At 45.2% G+C, this 20,275-nt stretch overlaps 2 protein-coding genes across 2 annotated transcripts in view; one reads left to right on the top strand and one right to left on the bottom strand.

Moving 5' to 3' along the window:
- Positions 1–218, top strand: part of LOC115190915 (collagen alpha-1(XIV) chain) — a 214,877-nt gene extending 214,659 nt beyond the window's left edge. Inside the window, exon 48 of the mRNA XM_029748950.1 lies at positions 28–218. Within this exon, the coding sequence (XP_029604810.1) occupies positions 28–62 (35 nt within the window). The 3' untranslated portion in view covers positions 63–218. The remainder of the gene's footprint in view (positions 1–27) is intronic.
- Positions 219–6,804: 6,586 nt separating this feature from the next.
- LOC115190898 (39S ribosomal protein L13, mitochondrial-like) overlaps positions 6,805–20,275 on the bottom strand; it is a 34,395-nt gene continuing 20,924 nt past the window's right edge. Inside the window, exon 7 of the mRNA XM_029748923.1 lies at positions 6,805–6,986. Within this exon, the coding sequence (XP_029604783.1) occupies positions 6,962–6,986 (25 nt within the window). The 3' untranslated portion in view covers positions 6,805–6,961. The remainder of the gene's footprint in view (positions 6,987–20,275) is intronic.

Here is a 20,275-nt window from a genome sequence, read left to right on the forward strand (position 1 = left end):
TCTCCTCTGTTCTGGCTCTAACTCAAGAAGGACAGGAACAGGAATATGAGAATGACTACTGAGCAACATTCTCTTAGTTCCAGACTCCCGTCCTCCGCATAAAACGACCATCAGCCACCCTCTCCTCATAAAGAGACCATCAGCCACCCTCTCCTCTCCTCTCCCACATAAAGAGACCATCAGCCACCCTCTCCTCTCCTCTCCCCACATAAAGAGACCATCAGCCACCCTCTCCTCTCCCCTCATAAAAAGACCATCAGCCACCCTCTCCTCTCCTCTCCCCTCATAAAAAGACCATCAGCCACCCTCTCCTCTCCTCTCCCCACATAAAGAGACCATCAGCCACCCTCTCCTCTCCCCACATAAAGAGACCATCAGCCACCCTCTCCTCTCCCCACATAAAGAGACCATCAACCACCCTCTCCTCTCCTCTCCCCACATAAAGAGACCATCAGCCACCCTATCCCCTCCCCTCATAAAGAGACCATTAGCCAACCTCTACTCTACCCATTTAAAAAGACCATCAGCCACCTTCTCCTCTCCTCTCCCCACATAAAGACACCATCAGCCACCCTCTCCTCTCCCCACATAAAGAGACCATCAGCCACCCTCTCCTCTCCCCACATAAAGAGACCATCAGCCACCCTCTCCTCTCCCACATAAAGAGACCATCAGCCACCCTCTCCTCTCCTCTCCCCACATAAAGAGACCATCAGCCACCCTCTCCTCTCCTCTCCCCACATAAAGAGACCATCAGCCACCCTATCCCCTCCCCTCATAAAGAGACCATCAGCCAACCTCTCCTCTACCCACATAAAAATACCATCAGCCACCTTCTCCTCTCCTCTCCCCACATAAAGACACCATCAGCCACCCTCTCCTCTCCCCACATAAAGAGACCATCAGCCACCCTCTCCTCTCCCCACATAAAGAGACCATCAGCCACCCTCTCCTCTCCCCACATAAAGAGACCATCAGCCACCCTCTCCTCTCCTCTCCCCACATAAAGAGACCATCAGCCACCCTCTCCTCTCCTCTCCCCACATAAAGAGACCATCAGCCACCCTATCCCCTCCCCTCATAAAGAGACCATCAGCCAACCTCTCCTCTACCCACATAAAAAGACCATCAGCCACCTTCTCCTCTCCTCTCCCCACATAAAGAGACCATCAGCCACCCTCTCCTCTCCCACATAAAGAGACCATCAGCCACCCTCTCCTCTCCCCACATAAAGAGACCATCAGCCACCCTCTCCTCTCCCCACATAAAGAGACCATCAGCCACCCTCTCCTCTCCCCACATAAAGAGACCATCAGCCACCCTCTCCTCTCCTCTCCCCACATAGAGACCATCAGCCACCCTCTCCTCTCCCCACATAAAGAGACCATCAGCCACCCTCTCCTCTCCCCTCTTTTCTTCCCCACATAGAGACTATCACTACCCCCCTCCCTTCACCCCTCACTACCACTTGAGATCACCACCACTGTGTTCAAACAATCGCTTCACTCTCCATCTATCTCTGCCTGTCATCAGACATTGTGTGTTGATCTTGCTAACCTCGCATCACATCACCCCGCTTGGAAAACAATCCATCTGGATTTTTCTAAAAGACATGAATCAGAAGATATTGTTTCCTAGACAATGCTTTGCTCTAGCCACCCACCAGCCGCCATCTTCCTTCCTCCCTGTGCGTATCTTCTCTCTCCTGATCAAGGCGTCCTTGTGAATGACAAATACTAATCAGACTCCCACTTACTCCCACTAGTGTGTCTCACCCTCCGTCTTATACATCCACGGCTACACACTGTGTTCTTCTTCTCACTGCAGTAATATTGTACCTGTGGCTCTCTGTCTGCTTTCTCCTGTACGTCATTCTGCTAACCCAGATGCTAACCCGGGCAACAAGCTAACCGCAGACAACAAGCTAACTTAGCGGTGGTGGTTTAGAAAGAGGTTGCTAGTGATGACACCCCATTGATCCAGATGTTCCCCACCATAGTACAACTCCCCCACACCAACTACCAAAACTATCACCCCACTGGCCGTTATGACCCCCGTGGAAATTACAACAATGATGATGAAGACGATGAGGAAGATGAGGAGGAAGAGGACCCATTCGCTGGGTATAGAGGCTACCCCCCTCAGTACTACCAGCCCAATTACCCTCACCCCCCTGCACGCCCTGCACCCCAATCCCACTCCCAGGACACTGAGCTAAGGTCCCCAGGGATAATGATGAGCCGTTTCTCCAGAGACGTGGTCACACAGAGAAGAGCCACCGCTAACACAGCCCAGACAGGACAGACAGACCAGACAGGACAGAGGAGCGATGCTGCAGCAGATACTGAAGGAGAGGTGCAGGTGATTGGAGAAGTCCAGACAGGACAGACTGGACAGAGGAGCGATGCTGCAGCAGATACTGAAGGAGAGGTGGAGGTGATTGGAGAAGCCCAGACAGGACAGAGGAGCGATGCTGCAGCAGATACGGAAGGAGAGGTGGAGGTGATTGGAGAAGCCCAGACAGGACAGACAGTCCAACCACCTCTCTATGTCCCTGTGGGTTAATGAAGATGTCAAAAATATGTTCGGTATGCGTCAGTTGCCCCCGTGTCGCTAGCCAGGGTCTCCTGTATGCTATTCCTGTATGATAGCGCTGACAGATTAGGATATCCGAAAAGTGCCTGATTTCTGTAAATGCTGGTGTGTGGGATGAAGGGGGACTGAGGAAAAGAAGCTATCCCCAGTGATGTACATTAAAATCACTTACCTTTTTAGTGAAGTTGCATGCAGCCTTTGAGCCAGCGCATTGAGAATTACTGGACTGTGTCTTTGGGTTGATGTGTAATAAGTCAAACATCTTTTTGTAATTTGAGATTATGAATGGATGACATTTGTACAGGCTGTCAGATCTTTGTAACCATGTGTCATTTACATTATAGTGCTTCCATGTTGACTTTACCCTCAATCTTTAAGTTGTCAAGCCAGTTCTCACAATGATTTCTCAGTATTTGTGTACAGTGACCTCCCTTCTTGATTTAATATGATACGTTGTGACCTCTGTTGAAGCAGCCTTCCCCCCACTGTTATTGTACGATGAGGAATTAGTTTTTTAAGTATGCCTAAACATTGAGGAACTTAACTTTAACCACCGTCTTATCAAAGAAAACTACAGCTATTGTAAGACTCTCACGCGTTCTGTCCAGTCGTACTGTTATCGCATTGTTCATTGACATGGACTTGGTCTTGTCCGACTAGGTGTTAGCTACGCTTACTCGTCACAGGCAACGACAGAGAAGGTGCTAGAAGGACTTGTGATGAGCTCCACAAATCTGAAGTTTAATGTTTTCCTTATTGCCTTTCCAATTTGTTGTTATTGTTGTTGTTGTTATTATTATGATGATTATGCAACGTGGTGCCCGTCCACTGTGAGGAGAGTGTTGAATATAGTTAGGCCTGTGGTCTAATTTGTGTTTTTGGACAGAAATGGAATGCCGAATGGAGAACTAACAGGTACCATTGAAATGTCTCATCAGACCACCAAACCTTAGAAACTGATTTAGGAAGTTATTTATTTATACTTTATTATTTGTTTTATAACCAATAAAACTGTAATACAACAGTGAACTGTTCTGTAGCTCGGTGTTTGATTAGTAGGGTCTGTTAGAACTAGGTATAAGTTCTGTTGTCTGATTGAAGTGACTCACTGTCCACCACAGTAGGGCCTGTGAGAACTAGGTATAAGTTCTGTTGTCTGATTGAAGTGACTCACTGTCCACCACAGTAGGGTCTGTTATAACTAGGTATAAGTTCTGTTGTCTGATTGAAGTGACTCACTGTCCACCACAGTAGGGCCTGTGAGAACTAGGTATAAGTTCTGTTGTCTGATTGAAGTGACTCACTGTCCACCACAGTAGGGCCTGTTAGAACTAGGTATAAGTTCTGTTGTCTGATTGAAGTGACTCACTGTCCACCACAGTAGGGCCTGTTAGAACTAGGTATAAGTTCTGTTGTCTGATTGAAGTGACTCACTGTCCACCACAGTAGGGCCTGTTAGAACTAGGTATAAGTTCTGTTGTCTGATTGAAGTGACTCACTGTCCACCACAGTAGGGCCTGTTAGAACTAGGTATAAGTTCTGTTGTCTGATTGAAGTGACTCACTGTCCACCACAGTAGGGCCTGTTAGAACTAGGTATAAGTTCTGTTGTCTGATTGAAGTGACTCACTGTCCACCACAGTAGGGCCTGTTAGAACTAGGTATAAGTTCTGTTGTCTGATTGAAGTGACTCACTGTCCACCACAGTAGGGCCTGTGAGAACTAGGTATAAGTTCTGTTGTCTGATTGAAGTGACTCACTGTCCACCACAGTAGGGCCTGTTAGAACTAGGTATAAGTTCTGTTGTCTGATTGAAGTGACTCACTGTCCACCACAGTAGGGCCTGTTATAACTAGGTATAAATTCTGTTGTCTGATTGAAGTGACTCACTGTCCACCACAGTAGGGCCTGTGAGAACTAGGTATAAGTTCTGTTGTCTGATTGAAGTGACTCACTGTCCACCACAGTAGGGCCTGTTAGAACTAGGTATAAGTTCTGTTGTCTGATTGAAGTGACTCACTGTCCACCACAGTAGGGCCTGTTAGAACTAGGTATAAGTCAGTGGCGGTTGGTGCCGTTGACGATGAGAGAGGACCATTTATTTTCTCATGAGCACGGCCTTATTTCTATTACAGCATATTGGATGACTGTCATTCATATTCCATTCACCCAGTTCAACGTAACAGTGATAGGTTTAGGTAACACCCATCATGAGGTTGATACAACCTAGTCTATGAATGAAAGATTACAATGTAGGTGCACACAGGTCGAGAGAAAATGTTTGGACAGACAGTGACATATTCATTACCTCCTTGAACACTCTTGCCTGCATCTAGCTGATCTAGGGTGTAATCATTAGTCCAACAGTTGCAAACGAGAGTTTTTATTGGACAAATTCAGGTATGTTTATCCCCGTTTCGTCCCGTTTAAGAAATGGTTTTCCAACAGAATCGGTGGAATGAATACACCGCTGTTCACATGTAAACACAGTTCACATTCATAGCAGCCACGTTGTATTCTTTCCCACATCTACACTCTCTCCTCCTCCTCTCACCTTTTCCCTTCGTTTGTGGACTTCAATGCACAACACATCAGCTGTATGTGACCAGGCGAAAAAACCTTTCCAAGCCAAACCATGTCATAGCTGCTACACACAGCCTACATCGTTGTCATCGTATTAGCCAAAGCATCGTCCTAGTAAACAAAGCTAATAGAACTATTAGTAAAGCATTAGTAAACCCGCTACAATCATGCAGTAACTTTACAGTATACAGTCAGTTAGCAGTTTAGCAGTTACACTGGCGGGCCCCGTTGACAATACATTTGTAAAACCAAAAGTTTACCTTGACTTAGAAGAGTTCCAGTGTTGTGTGGGATAGCCAGCTAGCTAACATAGCATCCCTCTGTTTGAGCAGGTTAAACTAGCTAGCTGCATTTGCTAGCTAAGTAAGTGAAATTGAAAAACACTCTCTCTCTTTGAGTCAACTACTCACCGTATTGTATGCACTGCAGTGCTAACTAGCTGTAGTTTATGCTTTCAGAACCAGATTTATTCTCTGATCCTGACAACATGTCAGTTCATGCTGCAAGAGCTCTGATAGGTTGGAGGACGTCGTCCGGAAGTTGTCATAATTGCTGTGTAAGTCTATGGAAGGGGGTGAGAACCATGAGCCTCCTAGGTTTTGTATTGAAGTCAATATACACAGAGGAGGGAACCTAGCTGTCCTCTGGCTGCACAATGGTGCTTCCCTACAGAGTGCTGCTGAGGCTACTGTAAACCATTGCAAAACAGTGTGTTTTAATAAATTATTTGGTGACATGAATATATTTAGCATAGTTTTATCTAAAAAGGATAACTTAAAAAAAAACATTTTTACAATTGACATTTTTATGAAATTCACTGAGGTTGGTCCTCCTCTGAAGAGGCTCCACTGATATAAGTTCAGTTGTCTCACTGCATACTACAAACAATAGGTTTCTTCTTTCAAAAGAACAGCAGGACTCCATCAACGACTCCATCAGACATTTTCCCTGTAACAGCCAAAATGGGTTGTCTTGACAGGTAAATCTGGCTTCATTTGAACAGGACCACTTGAGTCCAGTCAACACAGTGTGCCAGACAGTGCTGCTGTCTGTGGTAAACACCAGTGAAGCCAAACTATAAAACGTTGCCGACTCCCCAGTCTAAAAAGAGCCCAGTGACTATAGTATCACGCTTACTGTTGAGGTACATTTCCACAATGGTTTCCTGAGGGGCCACCAGACATCAAAAGGCTATGCTGGCATTATAAAAAGGTCTCAGAGGCATCTGAAATCAATTAAGGTCGAAGTGTGGTCGAATTAGAGGAGAGATCAGACTTCAGAAGAGACTGCAGAAATGGTCTGTGGCTGGTAGGCAAAGAATCTCCACTTTAATATTCTCTAAAATACAACAGAACGAAAGGCAGCTGACCGCAGCCGATGCCTGAGTCCCAACTGGCTCCCTATTCCCTGTATAGTGCACTACTTTTGATCAGAGCCCCAAGGGCCCTTTATTGGTCCTGGTCTAAAGTAGTGCACTGTACAAGGAATAGGGGACCGTTTGGGTCTCACCCAATTAATGCCATCTCACTTCAGCTGAGGTTGAATAAAACACACGAAAATCCATCCAAACTTTCACCACAGAGAGAATGAAATATACATCATGATTTATTCTCACGAAAAACAAAAACGCTTGACAAGAGAACTAGTTTATTTTGTACAACATAAAAGGTTTGTGGCGTGTACAGTAAATGTCACCTGGATGTTCTAAACCAAAAGCCAGATGTAAATGGCAGGACAGTTACAGGACAGAAGAAGAAGAAGCCTAGCAACAGCCTTCTGATGGATCACTTCATCCTGTAGTCTTCAGGTCTGTAGATAGAACAACACGTACATTACAGATCAGTCACGTAGAACAGCAACATAGATGTCATCTCAATAGGAATAACTTGTATAATATAAGGTTGGATGAAATATCACCATGGTAAGTATCATATATGCAATACGGTCTTAAAGCAAAACAGAAGACAGTTATTACTAAGTGAAGTAGCTCTACTATTCACAACAAACAACTTTATATTGTATTACATTAGTATGTGTTGATGGTATTAGATTGAGACTATGTCGAGTGCCTGGTGAGTGTTGATGTGATGTCAGTCAGTGAATATCAACTAGGTCTTTAATAAAAAGGGCCAGGATTGGTTTGACCTTGAACATCACCCGAGGTCAATTACATCGCTGGAATTCCAGGCCTGAATGGACTCACTGATTGGTTCTTAAGATTAGATCAGTAAACAGAGAAACATCATTTATCACAATACAGTATCCTGACAGGGCTATATACTGATGACTGCTAGGGCTGACAGTGTCCTGACAGGGCTATATACTGATGACTGCTAGGGCTGACAGTGTCCTGACAGGGCTATATACTGATGACTGCTAGGGCGGACAGTGTCCTGACAGGGCTATATACTGATGACTGCTAGGGTGGACAGTGTCCTGACAGGACTATATACTGATGACTGCTAGGGCTGACAGTGTCCTGACAGGGCTATATACTGATGACTGCTAGGGCTGACAGTGTCCTGACAGGGCTATATACTGATGACTGCTAGGGCGGACAGTGTCCTGACAGGACTATTTACTGATGACTGCTAGGGCGGACAGTGTCCTGACAGGACTATATACTGATGACTGCTTGGGCGGACAGTGTCCTGACAGGACTATATACTGATGACTGCTAGGGCTGACAGTGTCCTGACAAGACTATATACTGATGACTGCTAGGGCTGACAGTGTCCTGACAGGACTATATACTGATGACTGTTAGGGCTGACAGTGTCCTGACAGGACTATATACTGATGACTGCTAGGGCTGACAGTGTCCACAAGACTATATATACTGATGACTGCTAGGGTGGACAGTGTCCTGACAGGACTACATAAGGATGACTTCTAGGGCGGACAGTGTCCTGACAGGACTACATAAGGATGACTGCTAGGGCTGAGTGTCCTGACAAGACTATATACTGATGACTGCTAGGGCTGACAGTGTCCTGACAGAACTGTATACTGATGACTGCTAGGGCGGACAGTGTCCTGACAGGACTATATACTGATGACTGCTAGGGCGGACAGTGTCCTGACAGGACTGTATACTGATGACTGCTAGGGTGGACAGTGTCCTGACAAGACTATATACTGATGACTGCTAGGGTGGACAGTGTCCTGACAAGATTATATACTGATGACTGCTAGGGTGGACAGTGTCCTGACAGGACTATATACTGATGACTGCTAGGGTGGACAGTGTCCTGACAGGGCTATATACTGATGACTGCTAGGGTGGACAGTGTCCTGACAGGACTATATACTGATGACTGCTAGGGCTGGACAGTGTCCTGACAGGACTATATACTGATGACTGCTAGGGCTGACAGTGTCCTGACAGGACTATATACTGATGACTGCTAGGGTGGACAGTGTCCTGACAGGACTATATACTGATGACTGCTAGGGCTGACAGTGTCCTGACAGGACTATATACTGATGACTGCTAGGGCTGGACAGTGTCCTGACAGGACTATATACTGATGACTGCTAGGGCTGACAGTGTCCTGACAGGACTATATACTGATGACTGCTAGGGTGGACAGTGTCCTGACAGGACTATATACTGATGACTGCTAGGGCTGACAGTGTCCTGACAGGACTATATACTGATGACTGCTAGGGTGAGATACACTGATGAGCAGAGTACTATGGGAAATGTAGTTTACAAAGTGGAGTTGTTGCCTCAAACAGATTCCCTCTTTTTACTCAGATTCCCATCTTTATAGAGAGGTTGACAGATAAATCACTGTTTTGTTTCCAAGTCTTGTGTCTTGATAATTAAAATGTGTTCTATCATCAATTCCATTTTGGTGTTATTGTCCCTTTGGAGTTTTCTTTCTGTAGTGAATGTTGAGTGTTGAACACGGTGTTACTGTAAAGAACTTGTAGCCGACTCCCTATTTTAAAATGGCAACCACCTGAGGTGATGTTCCACCCACCAGACATCACACTATTCATCTCAACCTTTTCATTTCAAAGAAAAGGACCGTCTATGCTCAAGTCTTTGGCAAGAAGAAAAAACATCTTTAAAAGGATTGTTAACAAGTTTCATAAAGTCTCCTCCTTTAAGTTGGTCTTCGTATTAAAAACAGCACTTCTCAGCTGCATAAAAAACACATCCAATTATAAAATACAGCTTTAGGACACATGTTCTGCTCTTACCTTGAATGACACGTTCCAAAATGGCACCATGTTCCCTTTATAAAGGGCCCAGGTCAAAAGTAGGGCACTACATAGGGAAAAGGGTGCCCTTTGGGACACGGCCTTTGTGTAATGTCATGAGAAGGGTAGGATTGGGACAATTAACTTGGGATTGATGACATGCGCACGCAAAGTGAGGGGAATTAAATAAAAGGCTACATTTCCTCACTGGATGGAAAACGGGAGGGTCGTGAGAAAAGTCAATTTAATCTTCTTTTGGAAAATATTTCTCGCTAACTAAAAAAAGAAAGTCCATGAATGTGATTAATTTGAGTGATCTGGGTTAGCTACAGGGTTAGTGTTGATTGAAATGTAGGCTACCTTATAAGTATGATACATATGCCTAGACGGGCTTTTCACTTTGAAATGGAGGATTATATAGATCAGGCTGGAAAAACATGAATTTAATACATATACATTCCAGACGGAAAGGCAATCAACTGGGAAAACACGAACGGTTAAAGGTATATCCTTTCTATAGTTAGTGACTGTACGTCTGTGGGGATCCTCGTTCCCTCCTATGTAGGGGAATAGAGGAGGGGTGAAGGGATGAATAGAGGAGGGGTGAGTAGAGGAGGGATGAAGGGGTGAGTAGAGGAGGGATGAAGGGGTGAGTAGAGGAGGGATGAGTAGAGGAGGGATGAAGGGGTGAGTAGAGGAGGGATGAAGGGGTGAGTAGAGGAGGGATGAAGGGGTGAGTAGAGAAGGGATGAAGGGGTGAGTAGAGGAGGGATGAAGGGGTGAGTAGAGGAGGGATGAAGGGGTGAATAGAGGGATGAAGGGGTGAGTAGAGAAGGGATGAAGGGGTGAGTAGAGGAGGGATGAAGGGGTGAGTAGAGGAGGGATGAAGGGGTGAATAGAGGGATGAAGGGGTGAGTAGAGGGATGAAGGGGTGAATAGAGGAGGGATGAGTAGAGGAGGGATGAAGGGGTGAATAGAGGAGGGATGAAGGGGTGAGTAGAGGAGGGATGAAGTGGTGAATAGAGGAGGGATGAAGGGGTGAGTAGAGGAGGGATGAAGGGGTGAGTAGAGGGATGAAGGGGTGAGTAGAGGGATGAAGGGGTGAGTAGAGAAGGGATGAAGTGGTGAATAGAGGAGGGATGAAGGGGTGAGTAGAGGGATGAAAGGGTGAGTAGAGGAGGGATGAAGGGGTGAGTAGAGGGATGAAGGGGTGAGTAGAGGAGGGATGAGTAGAGGAGGGATGAAGGGGTGAGTAGAGGAGGGGTGAATAGAGGAGGGATGAAGGGGTGAAAAGAGGGATGAAGGGGTGAGTAGAGGAGGGATGAGTAGAGGAGGGATGAAGGGGTGAGTAGAGAAGGGATGAAGTGGTGAATAGAGGAGGGGTGAAGGGGTAAGTAGAGGAGGGATGAAGGGGTGAGTAGAGGAGGGATGAAGGGGTGAGTAGAGGAGGGATGAAGGGGTGAGTAGAGGGATGAAGGGGTGAGTAGAGGGATGAAGGGGTGAGTAGAGGAGGGATGAAGGGGTGAGTAGAGGAGGGATGAAGGGGTGAAGAGAGAAGGGATGAGTAGAGGAGGGATGAAGGGGGGAGTAGAGGAGGGATGAAGGGGTGAATAGAGGAGGGATGAAGGGGTGAATAGAGGAGGGATGAAGGGGTGAGTAGAGGAGGGATGAAGGGGTGAATAGAGGAGGGATGAAGGGGGGAGTAGAGGAGGGATGAAGGGGTGAATAGAGGGATGAAGGGGTGAGTAGAGGGATGAAGGGGTGAGTAGAGGAGGGATGAGTAGAGGAGGGATGAAGGGGTGAGTAGAGGAGGGATGAAGGGGTGAGTAGAGGAGGGATGAAGGGGTGAGTAGAGGAGGGATGAAGGGGTGAATAGAGGAGGGATGAAGGGGTGAGTAGAGGGATGAAGGGGTGAGTAGAGGAGGGATGAAGGGGTGAGTAGAGGAGGGATGAAGGGGTGAGTAGAGGAGGGATGAAGGGGTGAGTAGAGGAGGGATGAAGGGGTGAATAGAGGAGGGGTGAATAGAGGAGGGATGAAGGGGTGAATAGAGGAGGGATGAAGGGGTGAGTAGAGGCGGGATGAAGGGGTGAATAGAGGAGGGATGAAGGGGTGAATAGAGGGATGAAGGGGTGAGTAGAGGAGGGATGAAGGGGTGAATAGAGGAGGGATGAAGGGGTGAATAGAGGAGGGATGAGGGGGTGAGTAGAGGGATGAAGGGGTGAGTAGAGAAGGGATGAGTAGAGGAGGGATGAAGGGGTGAGTAGAGGAGGGATGAAGGGGTGAATAGAGGAGGGATGAAGGGGTGAGTAGAGAAGGGATGAAGGGGTGAATAGAGGAGGGATTAAGGGGTGAATAGAGGAGGGATGAAGGGGTGAGTAGAGAAGGGATGAAGTGGTGAATAGAGGAGGGGTGAAGGGGTAAGTAGAGGAGGGATGAAGGGGTGAGTAGAGGAGGGATGAGTAGAGGAGGGATGAAGGGGTGAGTAGAGGAGGGATGAAGGGGTGAATAGAGGAGGGATGAAGGGGTGAATAGAGGAGGGATGAAGGGGTGAGTAGAGAAGGGATGAAGTGGTGAATAGAGGAGGGGTGAAGGGGTAAGTAGAGGAGGGATGAAGGGGTGAGTAGAGGAGGGATGAAGGGGTGAGTAGAGGAGGGATGAAGGGGTGAGTAGAGGGATGAAGGGGTGAGTAGAGGAGGGATGAAGGGGTGAGTAGAGGAGGGATGAAGGGGTGAGTAGAGGAGGGATGAAGGGGTGAGTAGAGGAGGGATGAAGGGGTGAATAGAGGGATGAAGGGGTGAGTAGAGGGATGAAGGGGTGAGTAGAGGAGGGATGAGTAGAGGAGGGATGAAGGGGTGAATAGAGGAGGGATGAAGGGGTGATTAGAGGAGGGATGAAGGGGTGAGTAGAGGAGGGATGAAGGGGTGAGTAGAGGAGGGATGAAGGGGTGAGTAGAGGAGGGATGAGTAGAGGAGGGATGAAGGGGTGAGTAGAGGAGGGATGAAGGGGTGAATAGAGGAGGGATGAAGGGGTGAGTAGAGGGATGAAGGGGTGAGTAGAGGAGGGATGAGTAGAGGAGGGATGAAGGGGTGAGTAGAGGAGGGATGAAGGGGTGAGTAGAGGAGGGATGAAGGGGTGAGTAGAGGAGGGATGAAGGGGTGAATAGAGGAGGGATGAAGGGGTGAATAGAGGGATGAAGGGGTGAGTAGAGGAGTGAGTAGAGGTAGGATGGAGGGGTGAGTAGAGGAGGGATGAAGGGGTGAATAGAGGAGGGATGAAGTGGTGAATAGAGGAGGGATGAAGGGGTGAATAGCAGGATGAAATGTCACCGTGCCAACAGTAAACTGTTTAATCTACAGTGTTTTATGAATGACATATACATTGCAATCCCCCGAACCTCTCCCAACCTTCCAACTCAAAACCCACTCATAGTGCAGAGGTAGGCCCATTCGGGCTTGCAGTGGAGTAGTATAGACTATCAATCAGACCTGGCTATATCTCACCATGGAGAAGACAGGCCAGAGTAGCCTATGGATCAGACCTGGCTATATCTCACCATGGAGAAGACAGGCCAGAGTAGCCTATGGATCAGACCTGGCTATAGCTCACAGGGTAGGAATGCCTATGGTTCAAGCCTGCTTGACTGGCCATCCCTCTCTCTGGAGAAACAAAGGCAGCCTATAGCTATAGCAGCCTGCGTTTCAGGGCAGGTCTAGCGAGCCATCCTTCACAGTGAGGCCACAGTATAGCAGCCTGCGTTTCAGGGTAGGTCTAGCGATCCATCCTTCACAGTGAGGCCACAGTATAGCAGCATGTGGTTCAGGGCAGGTCTAGCGATCCATCCTTCACAGTGAGGCCACAGTATAGCAGCCTGCGTTTCAGGGCAGGTCTAGTGATCCATCCTTCACAGTGAGGCCACAGTATAGCAGCCTGTGGTTCAGGGCAGGTCTAGCGATCCATCCTTCACAGTGAGGCCACAGTATAGCAGCCTGCGTTTCAGGGCAGGTCTAGTGATCCATCCTTCACAGTGAGGCCACAGTATAGCAGCCTGCGGTTCAGGGCAGGTCTAGTGATCCATCCTTCACAGTGAGGCCACAGTATAGCAGCCTGTGGTTCAGGGCAGGTCTAGTGATCCATCCTTCACAGTGAGGCCACAGTCTAGCAGCTTGTGGTTCAGGGCAGGTCTAGCTAGCCATCCTTCACAGTGAGGCCACAGTCTAGCAGCCTGTGGTTCAGGGCAGGTCTAGCTAGCCATCCTTCACAGTGAGGCCACAGTATAGCAGCCTGTGGTTCAGGGCAGGTCTAGCTAGCCATCCTTCACAGTGAGGCCACAGTATAGCAGCCTGTGGTTCAGGGCAGGTCTAACTAGCCATCCTTCACAGTGAGGCCACAGTATAGCAGCCTGTGGTTCAGGGTAGGTCTAGCTAGCCATCCTTCACAGTGAGGCCACAGTATAGCAGCCTGTAGTTCAGGGCAGGTCTAGCAAGCCATCCTTCACAGTGAGGCCACAGTATAGCAGCCTGTGGTTCAGGGCAGGTCTAACTAGCCATCCTTCACAGTGAGGCCACAGTATAGCAGCCTGTGGTTCAGGGTAGGTCTAGCTAGCCATCCTTCACAGTGAGGCCACAGTATATCAGCCTGTGGTTCAGGGCAGGTCTAGCTAGCCATCCTTCACAGTGAGGCCACAGTATAGCAGCCTGTGGTTCAGGGCAGGTCTAGCTAACCATCCTTCACAGTGAGGCAGCCTCCCTAGCTACAGTATAGCTCACAGTGGGTTAGAAATGAAGGCCACAGTATAGCAGGCTATGTTTCAGGGCAGGGAGGCTGGCAGACCATCCCTCACAGTGACTGAGCCTGGCACCGTAGCCTTGGCTGGGCATCGTGCCTCACCACATTAACAAAAGTGGAAAAGTGCCACTGAATCAGGGGCAGGGCTACTCACTGAGACACGTCATACATCACCCCTGGAGGAGAATATAGTGGGCCTGGCTGTCTCAACCCGCCACGGACTACATGAGGTAAATACATATTTATGATAATGCCAATCCCATTTCCATTAGGCTTACCGGGGCTTGCAAATCTAACCAGACTATTTATTCAGAGATTGTTTACACTGAGCCACAGAGGCAGTCAGTGAGAATGTCTGAGCAAAAACCAGCCACTATTCAGAGTGGATTCCACAAATCATAGAGCTTGCCTTAGCTTAGAGTAGACCCATCTCTGTAGATTGCAGAGGGATGACAATGAGACAAATTGCAACTAGGACATCAACAACATGATGCTATCCTAGCTATAGAACTAGGACATCAACAACATGATGCTATCCTAGCTATAGAACTAGGACATCAACAACATGATGCTATCCTAGCTATAGAACAAAAACAACATGATGCTATCCTAGCTATAGAACATCAACAACATGATGCTATCCTAGCTATAGAACATCAACAACATGATGCTATCCTAGCTATAGAACTAGGACAACAACAACATGATGCTATCCTAGCTATAGAACTAGAACATCAACAACATGATGCTATCCTAGCTATAGAACATCAACAACATGATGCTATCCTAGCTATAGAACATCAACAACACGATGCTATACTAGCTATAGAACTAGAACAACAACAACATGATGCTATCCTAGCTATAGAACTAGGACATCAACAACATGATGCTATCCTAGCTATAGAACATCAACAACATGATGCTATCCTAGCTATAGAACATCAACAACATGATGCTATCCTAGCTATAGAACTAGGACATCAACAACATGATGCTATCCTAGCTATAGAACTAGAACATCAACAACATGATGCTATCCTAGCTATAGAACTAGGACAACAACAACATGATGCTATCCTAGCTATAGAACATCAACAACATGATGCTATCCTAGCTATAGAACTAGGACATCAACAACATGATGCTATCCTAGCTATAGAACATCAACAACATGATGCTATCCTAGCTATAGAACATCAACAACATGATGCTATCCTAGCTATAGAACTAGGACATCAACAACATGATGCTATACTAGCTATAGAACATCAACAACATGATGCTATCCTAGCTATAGAACTAGGACATCAACAACATGATGCTATCCTAGCTATAGAACTAGGACATCAACAACATGATGCTATCCTAGCTATAGAACTAGAACATCAACAACATGATGCTATCCTAGCTATAGAACTAGGACAACAACAACATGATGCTATCCTAGCTATAGAACATCAACAACATGATGCTATCCTAGCTATAGAACTAGGACAACAACAACATGATGCTATACTAGCTATAGAACTAGAACATCAACAACATGATGCTATCCTAGCTATAGAACAACAACAACATGATGCTATCCTAGCTATATAACTAGGACATCAACAACATGATGCTATCCTAGCTATAGAACTAGGCCATCAACAACATGATGCTATCCTAGCTATAGAACTAGGACAACAACAACATGATGCTATCCTAGCTATAGAACATCAACAACATGATGCTATCCTAGCTATAGAACTAGGACAACAACAACATGATGCTATCCTAGCTATAGAACTAGGACATCAACAACATGATGCTATCCTAGCTATAGAACTAGGACATCAACAACATAATGCTATCCTAGCTATAGAACTAGGACATCAACAACATGATGCTATCCTAGTTATAGAACATCAACAACATGATGCTATCCTAGCTATAGAACTAGGATATCAACAACATGATGCTATCCTAGCTATAGAACTAGGACAACAACAACATGATGCTATCCTAGCTATAGAACTAGGACATCAACAACATGATGCTATCCTAGCTATATAACTAGGACATCAACAACATGATGCTATCCTAGCTATAGAACTAGGACATCAACAACATGATGCTATACTAGCTATAGAACATCAACAACATGATGCTATCCTAGCTATAGAACGAGGACAACAACATCATGATGCTACCCTGGATATAGAACATCAACAACATGATGCTATCCTAGTTATAGAACTAGGACAACAACAACATGATGCTATCCTAGCTATAGAACGAGGACAACAACATCATGATGCTATCCTAGCTATAGAACATCAACAACATGATGCTATCCTAGCTATAGAACTAGGACATCAACAACATGATGCTATACTAGCTATAGAACATCAAACAACATGATGCTATCCTAGCTATAGAACTAGGACATCAACAACATGATGCTATCCTAGCTATAGAACTAGGACATCAACAACATGATGCTATCCTAGCTATAGAACTAGGACATCAACAACATGATGCTATCCTAGCTATAGAACTAGGACATCAACAACATGATGCTATCCTAGCTATAGAACAACAACAACATGATGCTATCCTAGCTATAGAACTACAACAACATGATGCTATCCTAGCTATAGAACTAGATCAACAACATGATGCTATCCTAGCTATAGAACATCAACAACATGAAGCTATCCTAGCTATAGAACTAGGACATCAACAACATGATGCTATCCTAGCTATAGAACTAGAACAACAACAACATGATGCTATCCTAGCTGTAGAACTAGAACAACAACAACAACATGATGCTATCCTAGCTATAGAACTAGGACATCAACATAATGATGCTATCCTAGCTATAGAACATCAACAACATGATGCTATCCTAGCTATAGAACTAGAACAACAACAACATGATGCTATCCTAGCTATAGAACTAGGACAACAACAACATGATGCTATACTAGCTATAGAACTAGGACATCACTAACATGATGCTATACTAGCTATAGAACTAGGACATCACTAACATGATGCTATACTAGCTATAGAACATCAACAACATGATGCTATCCTAGCTATAGAACAAGGACATCAACAACATGATGCTATCCTAGCTATAGAACAACAACAACATGATGCTATCCTAGCTATAGAACTACAACAACATGATGCTATCCTAGCTATAGAACTAGGACATCAACAACATGATGCAATCCTAGCTATAGAACTAGGACATCAACAACATGATGCTATCCTAGCTATAGAACATCAACAACATGATGCTATCCTAGCTATAGAACATCAACAACATGATGCTATCCTAGCTATATAACATCAACAACATGATGCTATCCTAGCTATAGAACTAGGACATCAACAACATGATGCTATCCTAGCTATAGAACATCAACAACATGATGCTATCCTAGCTATAGAACTAGGACATCAACAACATGATGCTATCCTAGCTATAGAACATCAACAACATGATGCTATCCTAGCTATAGAACTAGGACATCAACAACATGATGCTATCCTAGCTATAGAACTAGAACAACAACATGATGCTATCCTAGCTATAGAACATCAACAACATGATGCTATCCTAGCTATAGAACTAGGACATCAACAACATGATGCTATCCTAGCTATAGAACTAAAACAACAACAACATGATGCTATCCTAGCTATAGAACTAGGACATCAACAACATGATGCTATCCTAGCTATAGAACTAAAACAACAACAACATGATGCTATCCTAGCTATAGAACTAGGATATCAACAACATGATGCTATCCTAGCTATAGAACATCAACAACATGATGCTATCCTAGCTATAGAACTAGGACTAAGTACAGTAGTCGTTATTGTGATAGTTCTATTCTCCTCTCCTGCTGTGGAAACCAACTAGAAGAGTGATTTCTCTCCTCAGTGCTGGCGGCCAAACACTCCTCTATTCTCACACACAGACACCGCCGACTCAGTTCTCAGTCTCCTCCTGTTAACGCCTCTAACCACTACACCAGTTAACGCCCTGTAACCACTACACCAGTTAACCTCTCTGGCGTATGTGGGACGCTAGCGTCCACCCGCGGGACACACTATTCAACAGCCAGTGAAATAGCAGGGCGCCAAATTCAAAACAACAAAAATCTCATTATTCAAATTTCTCAAACATACAACTATTATATCCCATTTTAAAGATACACTTCTCGTTAATCCAACCACATTGTCCGATTTCAAAAAGGCTTTACGGCGAAAGCATAACATTAGATTATGTTAGGACAGCGCCGAGACAAGAAAAACCACACAGCCATTTTCCAAGCAAGGAGAGGCGTCACAAAAAACAGAAATACAGCTAAAATTAATCACTAACCTTTGATGATCTTCATCAGATGGCACTCATAGGACTTCATGTTACACAACACATGTATGTTTTGCTCGATAAAGTGAATATTTATATATAAAAAAAAACATTTTACATTGGCGTGTAATGTTCAGAAATGTTTTGCCTCCCAAAACTTCCGGTGAATGAGCACATACATTTACAGAAATACTCATCATAAACGTTGATAAAATATTCAACTCTTATTCAAAGAATTATAGATACACTTCTCCTTAATGCAACCGCTGTGTCAGATTTCAAAAAAGCTTTACAGCGAAAGCACACTTTGAAATAATCTGGGTACGGCGCTCAGTCACAAAACCAAACCCGCCATTTTGTGGAGTCAACAAAACTCAGAAATAGCATTATAAATATTCACTTACCTTTGATGATCTTCATCGGAATGCACTCCCAGGAATCCCAGTTCCACAATAAATGTTCATTTGTTTCGATGAAGTCCATCCTTTATGTCCAAATATCTCCTTTTTGTTTGCGCGTTCAGTCGAGTTATTCAAATCCACTGTGCTCGCGCAGTTAGTTCAGACGAATCGTCAAAAAAGTTATATTACAGCTCGTAGAAACATGTCAAACGATGTATTGAATCAATCTTTAGGATGTTTTTATCATAAATCTTCCATAATATTCCAACTGGACGATTCCTTTGTCTTCAAAAAAGAAAAGGAACACAGATAACTCTCACGGGAGTGCCATGTCATTTTCTCAGTCATCTGACTCCATATGCTCTTATTCTCTCCCCATTCACAGTAGAAGCATGAAACAACGTTCTGAAGACTGTTGACATCCAGTGGAAGCCTTAGGAAGTGCAAAATGACCCCATTGACACTGTATACTGGATAGGGAATCACTTGAATAACTACAAACCTCAGATTTCCACACTTCATGGTTGGATTTTTTCCTCAGGTTTTTGCCTGCCATATGAGTTCTGTTATACTCACAGACATCATTCAAACAGTTTTAGAAACTTCAGAGTGTTTTCTATCCACATCTACTAATAATATGCATATCTTAGCTTCTGGGACTGAGTAGCAGGCAGTTTACTCCGGGCACGCTTTTCAGCCCCCTACCCTACACCAGTTAACACCCTGTAACCACTACACCAGTTAACACCCTGTAACCACTACACCAGTTAACACCCTGTAACCACTACACCAGTTAACACCCTGTAACCACTACACCAGTTAACACCCTGTAACCACTACACCAGTTAACTCTCTGTAACCACTACACCAGTTAACTCTCTGTAACCACTACACCAGTTAACACCCTGTAACCACTACACCAGTTAACTCTCTGTAACCACTACACCAGTTAACACCCTGTAACCACTACACCAGTTAACACCCTGTAACCACTACACCAGTTAACACCCTGTAACCACTACACCAGTTAACACCCTGTAACCACTACACCAGTTAACTCTCTGTAACCACTACACCAGTTAACACCCTATAAACACTACATCAAGTCACTGTTAAGCTTCCTTTCTCACTTCTGTGTTATTCCAAGCGAGTTATAGCTGCAGCCCATTTGAGTATGTGTGATCAGAATCAAACACGGACACAACAAACTCCCCACCCAGTAGGCAAAACATTACACTACAAGAATTATGTCACGTGATTCTGGAATTTCACAGTTTTCTATCAGATTGAAAACTCCCATTTCCTTCAATTACAGACA

The sequence above is a fragment of the Salmo trutta genome, unplaced genomic scaffold, assembly GCF_901001165.1.
Source record: "Salmo trutta unplaced genomic scaffold, fSalTru1.1, whole genome shotgun sequence".
Taxonomy (NCBI): domain Eukaryota; kingdom Metazoa; phylum Chordata; class Actinopteri; order Salmoniformes; family Salmonidae; genus Salmo; species Salmo trutta.